Below are 17,500 nucleotides of genomic sequence, written 5' to 3'. Positions count from 1 at the left end.
TTAACCTTTCACTACCACACTACAGAAGGTTAACGCTTTCACTACCACACTACAGAAGGTTAACCTTTCACTACCACACTACAGAATGTTAACCCTTTCACTACCACACTACAGAAGGTTAACCTTTCACTACCACACTACAGAAGGTTAACCTTTCACTACCACACTACAGAAGGTTAACCTTTCACTACCACACTACAGGAGGTTAACGCTTTCACTACCACACTACAGAAGGTTAACCTTTCACTACACTACCACACTACAGGAGGTTAACGCTTTCACTACCACACTACAGACGGTTAACCTTTCACTACCACACTACAGAAGGTTAACCTTTCACTACCACACTACAGAAGGTTAACCTTTCACTACCACACTACAGAAGGTTAACACTTTCACTACCACACTACAGACGGTTAACCCTTTCACTACCACACTACAGAAGGTTAACCTTTCACTACCACACTACATAAGGTTAACTCTTTCACTACCACACTACAGAAGGTTAACCTTTCACTATCACACTACAGAAGGTTAACCTTTCACTACCACACTACAGAAGGTTAACCCTTTCACTACCACACTACAGACGGTTAACCTTTCACTACCACACTACAGAAGGTTAACCCTTTCACTACCACACTACAGAAGGTTAACCCTTTACTATCACACTACCGACGGTTACCGTGTGGGTTAACCGTGTGGTAGTGCGGCAGTGAAAGGGTCAAGGGCTGTACCGAATGTCATTTTCTTTCTTTTTACATTCGAAGCATCTATTGAAGTTGTTTTTTCGCACGACGTACAGTGAGTTGGAGTGCGTGGTCCTGAGCAGGTGGTGGTGTCCGGACGACGCGGAGCCCCCCCCGTTGTGGTGGGGCAGCCTGGGGGAGGAGGGCAGGGAGCAGTCGGTCATCTCCTCGATGTCGGAGTGGGACGAGGCCGACTTGGGGCTCTTCTTCTTGCTGAAGGCCTGCTTGAAGGAGCTCCTCAGCTGTGGGGTACAAACACACAACACACACACAGGGGGAGACGGTGAGTGTGTGTGTGCAGGTGTGTGTGTGTGTGTGTGTGTGTGTGTGTGTGTGTGTCCCTAAACACAGGAGGCTGAGAAGGAGGAGGGGAGTGCCAGGCAAAGGTGGGAAAAATAGCTGGGTGGAAAAGCGCAAGTCGGAGAGAGAGAGAAAAGACAGTATGAGAGAGAGAGAGAGAGAGAGAGAGAGGGGGGGGGGGGGTACAGTACAGGGATATATACTCTTATGACTTGAGAACAGGCTCTAAACACAAACGTGAGGCGGTGAGCGTGTGACGTGAATACAGTGTGTGTGTTGTTTTTATTTGAGAATACCACTGGAATGGTTTAAACACTTTTAAACACTTCTTAGGGCTCACGTCCACCTGCCTCATATTTATGACCGCACACGTCTTTTTTCAATGTATCCCAACGGGGAGAGAGCGCACGCGGCCGCATGCGCCGCCTATAGGAAGTGCGCTGCAGTCGGCTTCTTTTTTCAGCTTTTTTGTGCGGCCGAAAGTTTAAACTTTTTTAACTTTTCAGAGCGATGCGCTGGAGCTCATTTTCAGACAACCAATCACAGCCATTCATATCTACCACTCTGTTTGTAACCTGACACCGGAGCTGCCTGCCCTGTCTTGGCTGTCTGTCTCCCACAGTAGGCAGACGGGCCATTGAGATTCGCGACAAAACACAAATACACTAATAATAATAACTACACGAATACACTACTAAAAAGCGAATAAAAAGCAAAGGGCGAACCGTGGTGTCAGGCAATAACTATATATATAATTAATATACAATAAAGTTATTAAAATATGCTATAATATGTGCAAGACCGCGGCATGAAAAAACGATAAAAGGATGGCTGTAGATTTCTTTCTGTCATCTACAAGATGCGCTTCATGCCAGCGCTGCCGGCGCACTATCAGTGTTTTTGTGAGCGGGCCCTTAAACATCACACCGTATTTTTATCTATCTATTCGTACACATTTGCACTACCTCTTCCACCTCGCATTTTTGTAAATCTTTTGTTTTGTGAATTTTTGGATTTGTATATTGTGTATATTTTGTGTTTGGTCTTTAATATTATTCTTTTACTTTTTACTGTATGAAGCACAATCTCAGGAGGGTCATACAGAACCAAGCATTTCACTGTAATGTACATGTACCTTATTATGTGACAAATAAAACAAAACTTGAAACTTGAAAACCTGAACTTGTGTTTCTACTATTACAGTATGCTTGGAGTGAGAATCGTATCTCAAATCCATAGGATTTCCTCAAATTACTTGCACAATAATAATACAATCTGTGTGCAAAGCACAATGTGGTAATGTGTGTGTGTGTGTGTGTGTGTGTGTGTGTGTGTGTGTGTGTGTGTGTGTGTGTGTGTGTGTGTGTGTTTTTTTACCATAACTGCGATAACACAAGCATTTCCGATTTAGCTCAAACCCGGTAGTTCGTTTGAAAATCGACCAAGGATGTTAGATTTAGTCGATTTACGACAATAAAAAAAGAACGAGTCTACTACTACACTCACAAAGAATGGATTGCACGGTGCTAATTGGTGATTGGTTGATTTAAAATTGTATTAACAGATTGCAGAATGTGTACAATACGGTACGGCTCAATACACACAATTGTTAATAAGGGGATGCAGACCAGAGAAAGACTTTCGTCTTGTTTACATCAGGGTCCCCCCCATTTTCAATTCATAATGAATTGTAAGTAAGGGTGCAATTAGCACCGTGCAATCGGAGGCCGCGTTTGCAGGTGGGCTGTGCTGTAAGCACTGGGGGCGCTGCATCGCTCCGAGTACCGTTGTAGTTTGTGTTTAAGAGCCGACTCAAAGCCCCATAAGAAAGGCATCGGGGGAGGGGAGGGACGGGGGGAGGGACGGGGGGGGGGCTCTACTGGAGAGGAAAAGGAAGGCGACTACAAGAGGCAGCGGAGGACGAAGGGAGAGAAGGAAACAGAGAGAGAGAGAGGTTAGTAAACCTAGAGGAGGTGCAGGAGGTGGGTTATTGTCGGGGCTGCTTTGCTCTTGTTGTTTTAGTTTGGCACAGCGCACCGCTCTTACCTCAGAGACCTGCCGCGTGGCGCGATGGCACAGAGGAGGACAGACAGAGACAGAACAGCGACAGGTTGGTATGGGGGTCGGGGTGGCAGTGAGTGGGTTAATAGGAGACGAGAGGGTGTGTAAGCATTCATCGCAGAGGCTCGGAGGGATGATGGCGTCGTACCGATGATGACTCCTCCGCGACGTTAACCCGTTCACTGCCACACTACAGAAGGTTAAACGGGTGGTCCTTCACGGTCCGTTACATCCTCCACCGTGTTTTAGCACAGACAGGTGCACAGATAGGGAGGTGTAGTCTGACGTCGTCACTTTAGTTTCCCCCGCGGTCCACCCGTATAGGGATTCATCATTGGGAAAATGTATTATCGGCTATTGTAATAATTCTGCCTCATGAACATTGGCAAGCTTTCCATTTTTTTGCACAAAATGAGTTCCCTTCTATCGCTGACATTATTGTTTAAGAATTTTTGGTTGAAATAAAATTTGTTATAAGGTTGTTTCATTTGTCCTTAAAAAAGAACTACGCGTGGGCGGCTACGTGGCGTAGTGGGCAAGGCGCTCGCCACGAATGCTCGAGACGCTGGGCTCGCCTGTTCGAGCCCAGCACTCCACATTGCTTTCAGTTTAGCTGGTCGTTCATACTAATACACATTGGCCGTATCAGGGGGTGGGAAACTGATGGGTGGGGATCGGGCGTTGTGGACAGCGACTCCTACAGGTCGGTTGGTGCGCCTGCGCAGTAGAATCAGGAAGTGTCGGGGGCAGCGTGAGCCTCCCACGCGTTACTCCTCACCACTGAGAGATCGAGCTGCGCAGGTGAAAAGATGCGACTGCTGTTACCTCAAGTACCGGAGGGGACTTGTGCTATGTATGACTTAGTCCACATTGCAGCCGGCTTGTGGGAGGCAAGAAACAGTGTTCGTGACAAGGGAGGGTTGAATTGGATGATACGAAATTGGGATGGGAGAAAATATAGAAAATGGGAGAAAAAGTGGATAAAAAAAAAAAGAACTACACGTACCAGTAGAACGCCTGTCGGTAGAACACTCTGGGGCAAAGCACTGCACCATGCCGGCTAGCCAGCTAGCTAGCTACTAACGTTACGTAAAAAACAATAACGTTATAAACTATATACACAATATGTACAACGAAACAATGATTTACATTAGTAATTACAGCGATTTAATATGCAGCGAATTAACGTTATACCATTTAAATTCTAAATACAAATATGGTAACGTGGCTGTAGTGTTGGGTGAAACAGATACTAGCCACAGATTCAGGGTCAGTTATTTTCCCATTGTACGAATTCTGAAGGTTATGGAATGTAAGGGAAATCTGATCCTAGGTCTGCGACTAAAGCCTGTGGTGGCGTCAGTCAGCAGCGCCAAAGTGAAGTGTAGTTCCTCGGTGAACGAAAAACGTAAACGTTGTTATTTTGCTACTTTTACGATGAATTGCGAATTGTTTCATGTTGAGCTATAGTTTGTGGATGAATAACACACAGAAAGGTACACCAATGCCAATGTTCATGCTTTATTTGTTTTAAACGAGACGATTTAGAAACGTGTCCATTGGAAATACATTGCGATTTCAAGTCAGGTGGACCGCGCGGGAAACACCGATGACGTAACCACTACACCTCCCTATACACCCAACATAGCCCACCTGCATGGATACACTACATACAACCCCCCCCCCCTCCCCCCCTTCCGTGGGGTCCTGACCACACACACACACACAAACTACACACACACACACACACACACACACACACACACACACACACACACACACACACACACACACACACACACACACACACACACACACACGCACACACACACACGCACACACTACACTACAGTCACTCTGACACCTGGCATCGCAGGGGATGTGAGGGTTGTTTATTATTGCTACAGTCTTAAAGCAGGAGCTCTAGATTCACCTACACAGAAGAATACACAACACGGGGGTTCAGCAGCTCTCGTCCAATCAGACGACACGGATAGAGCTGCGGGCGGCTGACTGACACAGCTCTCGTCGAATCAGACGACACGGATAGAGCTGCGGGGGCGGCTGACTGACACAGCTCTCGTCGAATCAGACGACACGGATAGAGCTGCGGGGGCGGCTGACTGACACAGCTCTCGTCGAATCAGACGACACGGATAGAGCTGCGGGACGGCTGACTGACACAGCTCTCGTCGAATCAGACGACACGGATAGAGCTGCGGGCGGCTGACTGACTGACAGACACACACACACACAAGGTCGTCCTCAGTGGGCGGGACGAGGGAGAGGAGGTGTGGTCTCCAGCCTGCCCTCCGGTGCAAGAGGCCATCTTTCAGCCGGCGGAAAGAAAACACGCTACGAGCACAATATTCATGGAGGGGTGGGGGGGGCCAACATGGCTGACATGGAGACAATACACATGACGTTACAGTCCGTGGAACGGCGAGACGAGGACAAAGGGAGGCACTGTCGGGACACCCCCTTTGAGATGTTAATTGGGACAGAGTCAGCTGTAGCTGTGTGTCCTGCAGTCACACTAAAAAGAAGATAAGATACCAGTTTCCTCAGTAGAAAGCTATCTGGCTGCATGTTAGCCTAGCTTAGCACAATGAATGGAAGCGGACATGGCCGGTTAGCCTAGGCTTTGTCCAACTAACACCTCTCCCCCGAAGGCTAACCGGCCATGTTGGAGTGACAAGTTCCCCCTCCCCCCCTCCCCCCCCCCCCCTCCTCCTGAACCACGTACCCAGTTCTTTTTGTTCCTCTTCTTGTTCTGGGCGTCGGAGTCCATGTTGGAGGAGCCCACGCTGGAGTGGCTGGTGGCGCTGGCTACGCTGCTGACGCTGTCGGAGGAGTGCTGCCTCCTGATGCGGAGGTCCGGCTGCTGATGATGCTGCTGCTGCTGATGATGATGATGGTGGCGGTGCTGATGGGGGCTGCCGTTGTTGCCTCCTCCTGAGAGAGGAAGGACCATATTTGGCCATTATTTATTGTAATTGTATAATATAACTCGTAGGGCATATATACAGACCGTCATCGGCACCTTTGATTACACTGCCTACTTTCTCATATTCTTATATTTAGAGTTAATTATGTTGTTTACGCTGCTTATTTTTTATCTTCATTATAATTCTATTGTCTATATTTATGTCTTCTACTATTACCCTGCCCATACCTGTACCATAATATATATATAATGGTATATACAGCATTTGTACATGCTATCATACAGAGCTAAAGGTTATATGCAGGTGTATTCAGACATAGTGACATAAGATGATTTTTTTTGTGGCTCTCTCTACCTGTCCTGTAGGGGGCGTGGCTCTCTCTACCTGTCCTGTAGGGGGCGTGGCTCTCTCTACCTGTCCTGTAGGGGGCGTGGCTCTCTCTACCTGTCCTGCAGGGGGCGTGGCTCTCTCTACCTGTCCTGTAGGGGGCGTGGCTCTCTCTACCTGTCCTGTAGGGGGCGTGGCTCTCTCTACCTGTCCTGTAGGGGGCGTGGCTCTCTCTACCTGTCCTGCAGGGGGCGTGGCTCTCTCTACCTGTCCTGTAGGGGGCGTGGCTCTCCCTTCCTGTCCTGTAGGGGGCGTGGCTCTCTCTACCTGTCCTGCAGGGGGCGTGGCTCTCTCTACCTGTCCTGCAGGGGGCGTGGCTCTCTCTACCTGTCCCTCCTGTAGGGGGCGTGGCTCTCTCTACCTGTCCTGTAGGGGGCGTGGCTCTCTCTACCTGTCCTGCAGGGGGCGTGGCTCTCCCTTCCTGTCCTGTAGGGGGCGTGGCTCTCTCTACCTGTCCCTCCTGTAGGGGGCGTGGCTCTCTCTACCTGTCCTGCAGGGGGCGTGGCTCTCTCTACCTGTCCTGCAGGGGGCGTGGCTCTCCCTTCCTGTCCTGTAGGGGGCGTGGCTCTCTCTACCTGTCCCTCCTGTAGGGGGCGTGGCTCTCTCTACCTGTCCTGTAGGGGGCGTGGCTCTCCCTTCCTGTCCTGCAGGGGGCGTGGCTCTCTCTACCTGTCCTGTAGGGGGCGTGGCTCTCTCTACTTGTCCTGTAGGGGGCGTGGCTCTCTCTACCTGTCCTGCAGGGGGCGTGGCTCTCTCTACCTGTCCTGCAGGGGGCGTGGCTCTCCCTTCCTGTCCTGTAGGGGGCGTGGCTCTCTCTACCTGTCCTGTAGGGGGCGTGGCTCTCTCTACCTGTCCTGTAGGGGGCGTGGCTCTCTCTACCTGTCCCTCCTGTAGGGGGCGTGGCTCTCTCTACCTGTCCTGTAGGGGGCGTGGCTCTCTCTACCTGTCCTGTAGGGGGCGTGGCTCTCTCTACCTGTCCTGTAGGGGGCGTGGCTCTCTCTACCTGTCCTGCAGGGGGCGTGGCTCTCTCTACCTGTCCTGTAGGGGGCGTGGCTCTTTCTACCTGTCCTGTAGGGGGCGTGGCTCTCTCTACCTGTCCTGCAGGGGGCGTGGCTCTTTCTACCTGTCCTGTAGGGGGCGTGGCTCTCTCTACTTGTCCTGTAGGGGGCGTGGCTCTCTCTACCTGTCCTGTAGGGGGCGTGGCTCTCTCTACCTGTCCTGTAGGGGGCGTGGCTCTCTCTACCTGTCCTGTAGGGGGCGTGGCTCTCTCTACCTGTCCTGTAGGGGGCGTGGCTCTTTCTACCTGTCCTGTAGGGGGCGTGGCTCTCTCTACCTGTCCTGCAGGGGGCGTGGCTCTTTCTACCTGTCCTGTAGGGGGCGTGGCTCTCTCTACCTGTCCTGTAGGGGGCGTGGCTCTCTCTACCTGTCCTGTAGGGGGCGTGGCTCTCTCTACCTGTCCTGTAGGGGGCGTGGCTCTCTCTACCTGTCCTGTAGGGGGCGTGGCTCTCTCTACCTGTCCTGCAGGGGGCGTGGCTCTCTCTACCTGTCCTGTAGGGGGCGTGGCTCTCTCTACCTGTCCTGTAGGGGGCGTGGCTCTCTCTACCTGTCCTGTAGGGGGCGTGGCTCTCTCTACCTGTCCTGTAGGGGGCGTGGCTCTCTCTACCTGTCCTGTAGGGGGCGTGGCTCTCTCTACCTGTCCTGTAGGGGGCGTGGCTCTCTCTACCTGTCCTGTAGGGGGCGTGGCTCTCTCTACCTGTCCTGTAGGGGGCGTGGCTCTCTCTACCTGTCCTGCAGGGGGCGTGGCTCTCTCTACCTGTCCCTCCTGTAGGGGGCGTGGCTCTCTCTACCTGTCCTGTAGGGGGCGTGGCTCTCCCTTCCTGTCCTATAGGGGGCGTGGCTCTCTCTACCTGTCCCTCCTGTAGGGGGCGTGGCTCTCTCTACCTGTCCTGTAGGGGGCGTGGCTCTCTCTACCTGTCCTGTAGGGGGCGTGGCTCTCTCTACCTGTCCTGTAGGGGGCGTGGCTCTCTCTACCTGTCCTGCAGGGGGCGTGGCTCTCCCTTCCTGTCCTGTAGGGGGCGTGGCTCTCTCTACCTGTCCCTCCTGTAGGGGGCGTGGCTCTCTCTACCTGTCCTGTAGGGGGCGTGGCTCTCTCTACCTGTCCTGCAGGGGGCGTGGCTCTCTCTACCTGTCCTGTAGGGGGCGTGGCTCTCTCTACCTGTCCTGCAGGGGGCGTGGCTCTCTCTACCTGTCCTGCAGGGGGCGTGGCTCTCTCTACCTGTCCTGCAGGGGGCGTGGCTCTCTCTACCTGTCCTGTAGGGGGCGTGGCTCTCTCTACCTGTCCTGTAGGGGGGCGTGGCTCTCTCTACCTGTCCTGTAGGGGGCGTGGCTCTCTCTACCTGTCCTGTAGGGGGCGTGGCTCTCTCTACCTGTCCTGCAGGGGGCGTGTCTCTCTCTACCTGTCCTGTAGGGGGCGTGGCTCTCTCTACCTGTCCTGCAGGGGGCGTGGCTCTCTCTACCTGTCCTGCAGGGGGCGTGGCTCTCTCTACCTGTCCTGCAGGGGGCGTGGCTCTCTCTACCTGTCCTGCAGGGGGCGTGGCTCTCTCTACCTGTCCTGTAGGGGGCGTGGCTCTCTCTACCTGTCCTGTAGGGGGCGTGGCTCTCTCTACCTGTCCTGTAGGGGGCGTGGCTCTCTCTACCTGTCCTGTAGGGGGTGTGGCTCTCTCTACCTGTCCTGTAGGGGGCGTGGCTCTCTCTACCTGTCCTGTAGGGGGCGTGGCTCTCTCTACCTGTCCTGTAGGGGGCGTGGCTCTCTCTACCTGTCCTGTAGGGGGCGTGGCAATCTCTACCAGTCCTGTAGGGGGCGTGGCTCTCTCTACCTGTCCTGTAGGGGGCGTGGCTCTCCCTTCCTGTCCTGTAGGGGGCGTGGCTCTCTCTACCTGTCCTGCAGGGGGCGTGGCTCTCTCTACCTGTCCTGCAGGGGGCGTGGCTCTCTCTACCTGTCCTGCAGGGGGCGTGGCTCTCTCTACCTGTCCTGCAGGGGGCGTGGCTCTCTCTACCTGTCCTGTAGGGGGCGTGGCTCTCTCTACCTGTCCTGCAGGGGGCGTGGCTCTCCCTTCCTGTCCTGTAGGGGGCGTGGCTCTCTCTACCTGTCCTGCAGGGGGCGTGGCTCTCTCTACCTGTCCTGCAGGGGGCGTGGCTCTCTCTACCTGTCCTGTAGGGGGCGTGGCTCTCTCTACCTGTCCTGCAGGGGGCGTGTCTCTCTCTACCTGTCCTGTAGGGGGCGTGGCAATCTCTACCAGTCCTGCAGGGGGCGTGTCTCTCTCTACCTGTCCTGTAGGGGGCGTGGCTCTCTCTACCTGTCCTGTAGGGGGCGTGGCTCTCTCTACCTGTCCTGTAGGGGGCGTGGCTCTCTCTACCTCTCCTGCAGGGGGCGTGGCTCTCTCTACCTGTCCTGTAGGGGGCGTGGCTCTCTCTACCTGTCCTGCAGGGGGCGTGGCTCTCTCTATCTGTCCTGTAGGGGGCGTGGCAATCTCTACCTGTCCTGTAGGGGGCGTGGCTCTCTCTACTTGTCCTGTAGGGGGCGTGGCTCTCTCTACCTGTCCTGTAGGGGGCGTGGCTCTCTCTACCTGTCCTGCAGGGGGCGTGTCTCTCTCTACCTGTCCTGTAGGGGGCGTGGCTCTCTCTACTTGTCCTGTAGGGGGCGTGGCTCTCTCTACCTGTCCTGTAGGGGGCGTGGCTCTCTCTACTTGTCCTGTAGGGGGCGTGGCTCTCTCTACCTGTCCTGTAGGGGGCGTGGCTCTCTCTACCTGTCCTGTAGGGGGCGTGGCTCTCTCTACCTGTCCTGTAGGGGGCGTGGCTCTTTCTACCTGTCCTGTAGGGGGCGTGGCTCTCTCTACCTGTCCTGCAGGGGGCGTGGCTCTTTCTACCTGTCCTGTAGGGGGCGTGGCTCTCTCTACCTGTCCTGTAGGGGGCGTGGCTCTCTCTACCTGTCCTGTAGGGGGCGTGGCTCTCTCTACCTGTCCTGTAGGGGGCGTGGCTCTCTCTACCTGTCCTGCAGGGGGCGTGGCTCTCTCTACCTGTCCTGTAGGGGGCGTGGCTCTCTCTACCTGTCCTGTAGGGGGCGTGGCTCTCTCTACCTGTCCTGTAGGGGGCGTGGCTCTCTCTACCTGTCCTGTAGGGGGCGTGGCTCTCTCTACCTGTCCTGCAGGGGGCGTGGCTCTCTCTACCTGTCCTGTAGGGGGCGTGGCTCTCTCTACCTGTCCTGTAGGGGGCGTGGCTCTCTCTACCTGTCCTGTCGGCCTTGCAGCTGAGCTCCGGGGTGTTGATGACTCCGTTAATGGCCGCCTGAGCGACAGCGTTCTGCTTCTTCAGCAGCTCGATGGTCTTCCTCAACTCATTCAGCTCGGAGTCCTGCTCGGGAGACAGACACAAGACAAGTGTTACAGCAACAGATCTGCCGCACACAGAGACTTAAACGTGTACTTTTTAGATGTTTGAACGCGTATGAAGTAGGGCTGTACCGAATAGTTCCAAGCTTCATTCATAACGTTGACATTCTAATCCTAAATCAACATTCGAATTATTTATTTATTATATTTTATATATATATATATTTTTCTTTTTCTTTTTATGTGTCTATTCATTCTGTTTAAACCAATGGGGGTTTTTCTTCACAGTTGCAGATAAAGATTAGCCTACACTAATATTATAGTATTATACTATTATAGTATATGACTCGTCATAAACATTTTAATAAAAGATGTATCATAAATGATGTAGCCTAGTATCTGCATCCGCTCGGCACCCGGCGCTCCATCAAGACGCCACCGTCACTTTCGTACCAACCGTGCCCTTATTGGATTATTTATGTTGACGAAACCGACGAGTTATATTAATTAATAAAGAAAGTTGATTTAATGAAGAAAAAAAATACTAATTTACATCAGATTAATCACTTTATTCAAATTGAGGATATTTCTTATTTTTATGATTATGTCATACAATATGTCGACAGACATTCAAAGCTTCATTCGAAAACTTCAATAGAAGCTTCGAATGTAAAAATAAGATGACATCATTCGGCACAGCCCTAGTAGCGTCCGTGACTCAGCGCTTCTCTCCGCGCCCTCGTCACCTTCTGCTCCGCGGTCACGGTGAGACTCTTCAACCGGATGGTCATGTTGCCCAGACTCTGTTCGAAGGCGGCCACCAGGTGAGCCTACAGGGGGCGACACGAAACAAAACAACAGGTCTTTAAAACAGCGTTCTACCGTCACGTTATATATAGTCCAGATGTAGGTCGACTCATATCACAGCAAGCAGGTAAAGAGAGGAGAAAGAGCCACAGATGAGAGACACCTATTATACACGGAGGCACGAAAGCCAGACTGGAGAGATGCCGTAAGAATAGCAGGAAAGGGTCTAAATTCCAGCCATTAACAAAAAAAATTTACGATAAATAAACATCCAAGCTTAAAATCCAATGTTTCTATAACCTGACCTGCCAAACGGTCTGTTTTACAGAGAACCATCTGGGAAGTCGTCCTTTGAAACAGTTTTGGAAAGGGCTGGCATTATCTTTATTAATAAAGATAATAAATAATAATAATAAAAAAAAAAAAATTGACAGGGTATTTCTCCCATAGCCGCCAGTAGGACAGTGATTGGTCCGAACCTGGTGAAGCCAGCTGCAGTGCAAGGTTAACGTCCCTATCCTGTGTTCTCTCTTACGCCTGCGTCTACGTCCACACCTCTTGTACACACGATGTGTCCATAACAAAAGGAGCGGAGCGTGAATCCGCGAAGCTTCCTGGAACCCGTATCAGACGCCGGCCCCCGTGCTGGCTGCCGCTCCTCCGCCCCCAGGAGGGATAATAGTTTAAGGAGAGCCGGGCCCCCGTGTTGCCCGCCGTGGTGGCGTGAGGTCCGCTGGACGCCATAGTCGAGGATGATCCAGCCTCTCTCTCTTTTAGAGCCTCATTCCTGGAGGTGTAGCGTTAAGGCTACACACAGCCCTGCCTGTGTCTGGATCAAGGCCGCCGTGTAGGACTGCTGACCAACCAAGGCTCCTGGCTCGGTAATACGAGGGCGGTAAATATTGTGAGGAGGAGGGCGTGCTCGGGGGGGGCAAGGGAGGGGTGTCTCCGTTGAACTTGGCTAACCATAGACACGCACACAGCAGAGAGACCTTGAGCGGCCCTGAAAGTCGAGATACCGAATCTAAACATAGAGAGAGAGAGCAGAGTGAACCGTTTCCCACAGAACACATGAAAGCTATTCGACCTCGATCCGAAGCCCCGGACCGTCGTGACGTCACGCGGTCCACTTCATAACAGAAGCCATAATACCATCAAAAACCCCCAAACCCAAATAACCCGCATGAATCCTTGCGGCCTCTGTGAGGGGAAAAAAAACCACATGGACAAAGGCACACAGCAGGTTTGTTTTTCACCAGCTCCCCACGCCCCGAAAGTCAAATAATGAAACCAGAGCGTTACAAAAGCCAAACACACTCCCTCTGTCCACTCTAATAAAGAGCAGGGCGACTAGGATAAGATAAGATAAGATAAGAGAAGATATTCCTTTATTGATCCCCTTGGGGGGAAATGCAGGCATCATAGCAGCGTGGGGGAGGGGGGAGGGGGGGGGTACAGGTAGTAGAAGACATACAGGTACAGGTCACAGAATTATAGTACAGTGGAGTAAGTGTAAAAATAAAAATAGAATAAACAATACAATACAATATACTTACAATATAATTAACTCTGGACATGTGCATATGGGCAACACGGTGCGAGATGAGGGTATGTATGCCCTGTCAGTTATAATTTGCCCTACAATAAATATAGTTACAATATATAATCTAATAATCGAAATCGAATCTAATATATAATAATAATAATAAAAGAAATATGCAAAAATGCTAAATACTAGATCACAGCCTCGGATACAACGCGAGGGAAAGGGATTCCGTCCTCCCGGGATGTGGACGTCACGGCACCCGCAGCGCGCGCTGAACAACATACAACAACACCCCGGGCCTCCGAACACGCCTTGGGAGGGGGGGGGGGGGGGTAACAGACGTGTTGACTGACACGCGATTCAAGTCGCAGAGAGAGAGAGAGAGAGAGAGAGAGAGAGAGAGAGAGAGAGAGAGAGAGAGAGAGAGGGGGAGAGAGACGTGTTCTAAGATTCCGAGCCTCCGGGCCGTTTGAAGGCGTATTCTCATAATTCATACAAGTATTCATTTGTTCCGGGGCATGTCATTAAATATTTTGAACAAAAGGCACCTCCTTCCACACAACCGCCTTGCCCTCCAAACCACATCTCTAGTTCCAGCTCCACTGTATCCTATTCCTCCCTCTCTCCTCTCATACTGTACACACCCAGGTATATCATCACATCTGAATCTGAAAGTCTCATCCCCGGCTGCTTCTCTGTGTCGAGACTTGACTCTTAACTGGTAATTGAACACCGTCGGCTCGCCCTCCTCCTCCATATCTCCATGATCCACAGCTAAACGACAAACCGTGCGAAAAGGCTCAGTAGGACAGATTAGAAGTGAAGGTCTGTGAGAGAGAAAAAAATACTTATGTAGTAATAATACAGAAGGCGGGCGAGACGACCGCGATCACGTCTGTCTGGAGATGGTGAAACGCGACTAGCGTGATAACGCTTTGTTTTGAAAGTACAAGGCTATTTCAACAGTAGTCCCAGGTCTGACGTATATATCACGGCCCGGTTAGGGTACCTTATGTATACCGCACCTGTGTAGACTGTATACTTTAATTACTCATAGTATAATATTTAGATTGTAGTGTTAATTGTAACCATATTTATTGTTTGATTGATTGATTGATTGATTGATTGATTGATTGATTGATTGATTGAAAATTTTAGGATTGCAGAACAGTACAGTACAGTACAACTCAATACACACAATTGTTAAGGGGATGCAGACCAGATAAATACTTTCAATTCATAATGTATTTGTACTTGTAATGTATAATATAACTGATAGGACATTACATAGCCTCATCTGCACCTTTGATTACACTGCCTACGTGCTCATAATGTGTATACTCAGAGTTAATTATAGTTTACACTAGTTATTTAAACTTTTTCTACTGTACTATAGTTTTATTGCCTGTAGTTATGTCTTCTACTATTACCCTGCCCAATACCTGTACCTCCCCTCCCCCACGCTGCTATGATGCCTTTTCCCCCAAGGGGATCAATAAAGGAATATCTCACCTTATCTTAACCCTTTCACTACCACACACTAACAAAGGGTTAACCCTTTCACTGCGACAATACAGAAGGCTAACCCTTTCACTGCCACACTACAGACCACGGTTAAGACGTGTCCCTGTGTGCTTGAAGGTGGGTCCCCAAGGTGTTTGAGGGATACTTGCTATGTGAACAGTGTGTGCGTGTGTGTGTGTGTGCGTGTGTGTGTGTGCGTGTGTGTGTGCGTGTGTGTGTGCGTGTGTGTGTGTGTGTGTGTGCGTGTGTGTGTGTGTGCGTGTGTGTGTGTGTGTGTGTGTGCGTGCGTGCGTGTGCGTGCGTGCATGTGCGTGTGTGTGTGCGTGTGTGCGTGCGTGTGTGTGTGCGTGTGTGTGTGTGTGTGTGCGTGTGTGTGTGTGTGTGCGTGTGTGTGTGTGTGCGTGTGTGTATGCGTGCGTGTGTGTGTGTGTGTGTGTGTGTGTGTGTGCGTGCGCCCCTCTTCACTCACATTGGCACTCAGCTGTGTCGTCAGGGCGGAAACCTTTTCCTGAGAGGCGTCCAACTCTCGCCGCAGCTTGCGGATCTAGAAACCAAAACACAGCGGGGGAAAAATAAAAACAAACCCGAGACCAAAAACACGCACACGCCCATAATAACATCAAAAACACACACAGTGACGAAACACTCACAGAGACAGACACACACACACACACACACACACACACAATGAAAACAAACTGCGGCAACACATCAATCCGTCGGAGCGCCTCCCCCGGTCGGACCCTACGATGCCAGGGGGGCTTAAGAGGGGAAGCGCTACGGATGAGTGAAAGGGTATTGACTGAGATGTGCGATGCACAGGTGTTCACGGGGGTTGTTATACAGGGTCTGCGACCACACAGCTACACAACCGTGTAACTAGATCCAACGCTGAAGACGCCCCCATGTCCCACTGTGAGTACGAGTAAAACAAACCACAGGACGTAGAGAGAGACATGGGAAAACAAGAAGAGGAAGTGTAAGAAGACATGTTGTAGGTGGGGGGGGGGGGGGGGGGGGGGTAGACCAATGCGTACCTCGGACTGCGACTTCTCTTCATTCTGCAGGGAAACAACAGCAGAGAGAGAGAGAGACAGTCGTTAGACGACGCATTGATGTGATTCAGTGCATCGTGCTGCGATGTGAGAAGTGAGAGCTGTGGAGGAGCTTGTGCTAATGTGTCCTCCTGTGCTAATGTCTCCTCCTGTGCTAATGTCTCCTCCTGTGCTAATGTCTCCTCCTGTGCTAATGTCTCCTCCTGTGCTAATGTCTCCTCCTGTGCTAATGTCTCCTCCTGTGCTAATGTGTCCTCATGTGCTAATGTCTCCTCCTGTGCTAATGTCTCCTCCTGTGCTAATGTCTCCTCCTGTGCTAATGTCTCCTCCTGTGCTAATGTCTCCTCCTGTGCTAATGTCTCCTCCTGAGCTAATGTCTCCTCCTGTGCTAATGTCTCCTCCTGTGCTAATGTCTCCTCCTGTGCTAATGTCTGGTCCTGTGCTAATGTCTCCCTCCTGTGCTAATGTCTCCTCCTGAGCTAATGTCTCCTCCTGAGCTAATGTCTCCTCCTGTGCTAATGTCTCCTCCTGAGCTAATGTCTCCTCCTGTGCTAATGTCTGGTCCTGTGCTAATGTCTCCTCCTGTGCTAATGTCTCCTCCTGTGCTAATGTCTGGTCCTGTGCTAATGTCTCCTCCTGTGCTAATGTGTCCTCCTGTGCTAATGTCTCCTCCTGGCCCACAGAGCCTATAGTGTTGTGTCTTGTAGTACCAGTCAGCTGTATATACCTCCTGATGATTTATTAGCTCCATGGAGAGAGACATGGTGATTAGAGACAGAGAGGTAATGTGTCTGCTGTAATGTGTCTGGAGAGCAGGGAGAGGCTGCTGGAGGCGTTTCAGTCAGCGAGCGAGTGAGTGAGTGAGTGAGTGAGTGAGTGAGTGAGTGAGTGTGTGTGTGTACATGTGTGTATGTGTGTCCTATTGTCTCCATGGACTGCATTGAGAACAATGGTAAAGACGGTTAGAGTACATGGAGTATAGAGTGCCAGCGCGCACGTGATATCATGCTTGCACGCATAGCCTACATGTTGTTACCTTCACAGACTACACACAATACACCCTCTACACATACACTACACACAATACACCCTACACACAAAGACTACACACAATACACCCTCTACACATACACCCTACACACAAAGACTACACACAATACACCCTCTACACATACACTACACACAATACACCCTACACACAAAGACTACACACAATACACCCTACACACAAAGACTACACACAATACACCCTACACCTTTGTTTTTGTTTCTTTGTTTTTGTTTCTTTGTTTTTACTTTGCTCCCGACTATTGTCAGCGACTTCGGGTCATTGAGAAGCGCTATATAAAATTAAATGAATTATTATTATTATTATTATTATTACACACATACACTACACACAATACACCCTCTACACATTGGCACAATACACCCTCTACACACCAAGACTACACACAATACACCCTCTACACACCAAGACTACACACCCTACACACATTTCGTTTTCTAGTTATAGTTTATATTTATAGCTATAGCTTAAAGTTAGCGTTTGTATAGAGACAGAATATACGTTGTGTGTACTATGTTTACAAATTGACTACGGTGACAAGCATCTCACATTTTTCTGAATGTATGTACATAAAAAAAAAAAAAAAAACGGTGACAATAAAATAATCTGAATCAGAAGAGTCCGAATCACCATGACACAGTGAAACACACATTTACATTGAGTAAA

At 50.8% G+C, this 17,500-nt stretch overlaps 1 protein-coding gene across 1 annotated transcript in view; it reads right to left on the bottom strand.

The window, feature by feature from the left end:
• nav2a (neuron navigator 2a) overlaps positions 1–17,500 on the bottom strand; it is a gene marked incomplete at its 5' end in the record, with an annotated part of 40,041 nt that overhangs the window by 21,144 nt on the left and 1,397 nt on the right. Inside the window, 6 exons of the mRNA XM_084337642.1 lie at positions 804–991; positions 5,857–6,065; positions 10,732–10,855; positions 11,580–11,663; positions 15,180–15,254; positions 15,748–15,771. Coding sequence (XP_084193768.1) covers positions 804–991; positions 5,857–6,065; positions 10,732–10,855; positions 11,580–11,663; positions 15,180–15,254; positions 15,748–15,771 — 704 coding nt within the window. The remainder of the gene's footprint in view (positions 1–803; positions 992–5,856; positions 6,066–10,731; positions 10,856–11,579; positions 11,664–15,179; positions 15,255–15,747; positions 15,772–17,500) is intronic.

This window comes from Notolepis coatsorum (genome assembly GCF_963971535.1).
Source record: "Notolepis coatsorum genome assembly, chromosome: 20".
Classification (NCBI taxonomy): domain Eukaryota; kingdom Metazoa; phylum Chordata; class Actinopteri; order Aulopiformes; family Paralepididae; genus Notolepis; species Notolepis coatsorum.
Note: the sequence above shows the minus strand (reverse complement) of the source record. Positions and strands in the feature narration are given on the sequence as shown.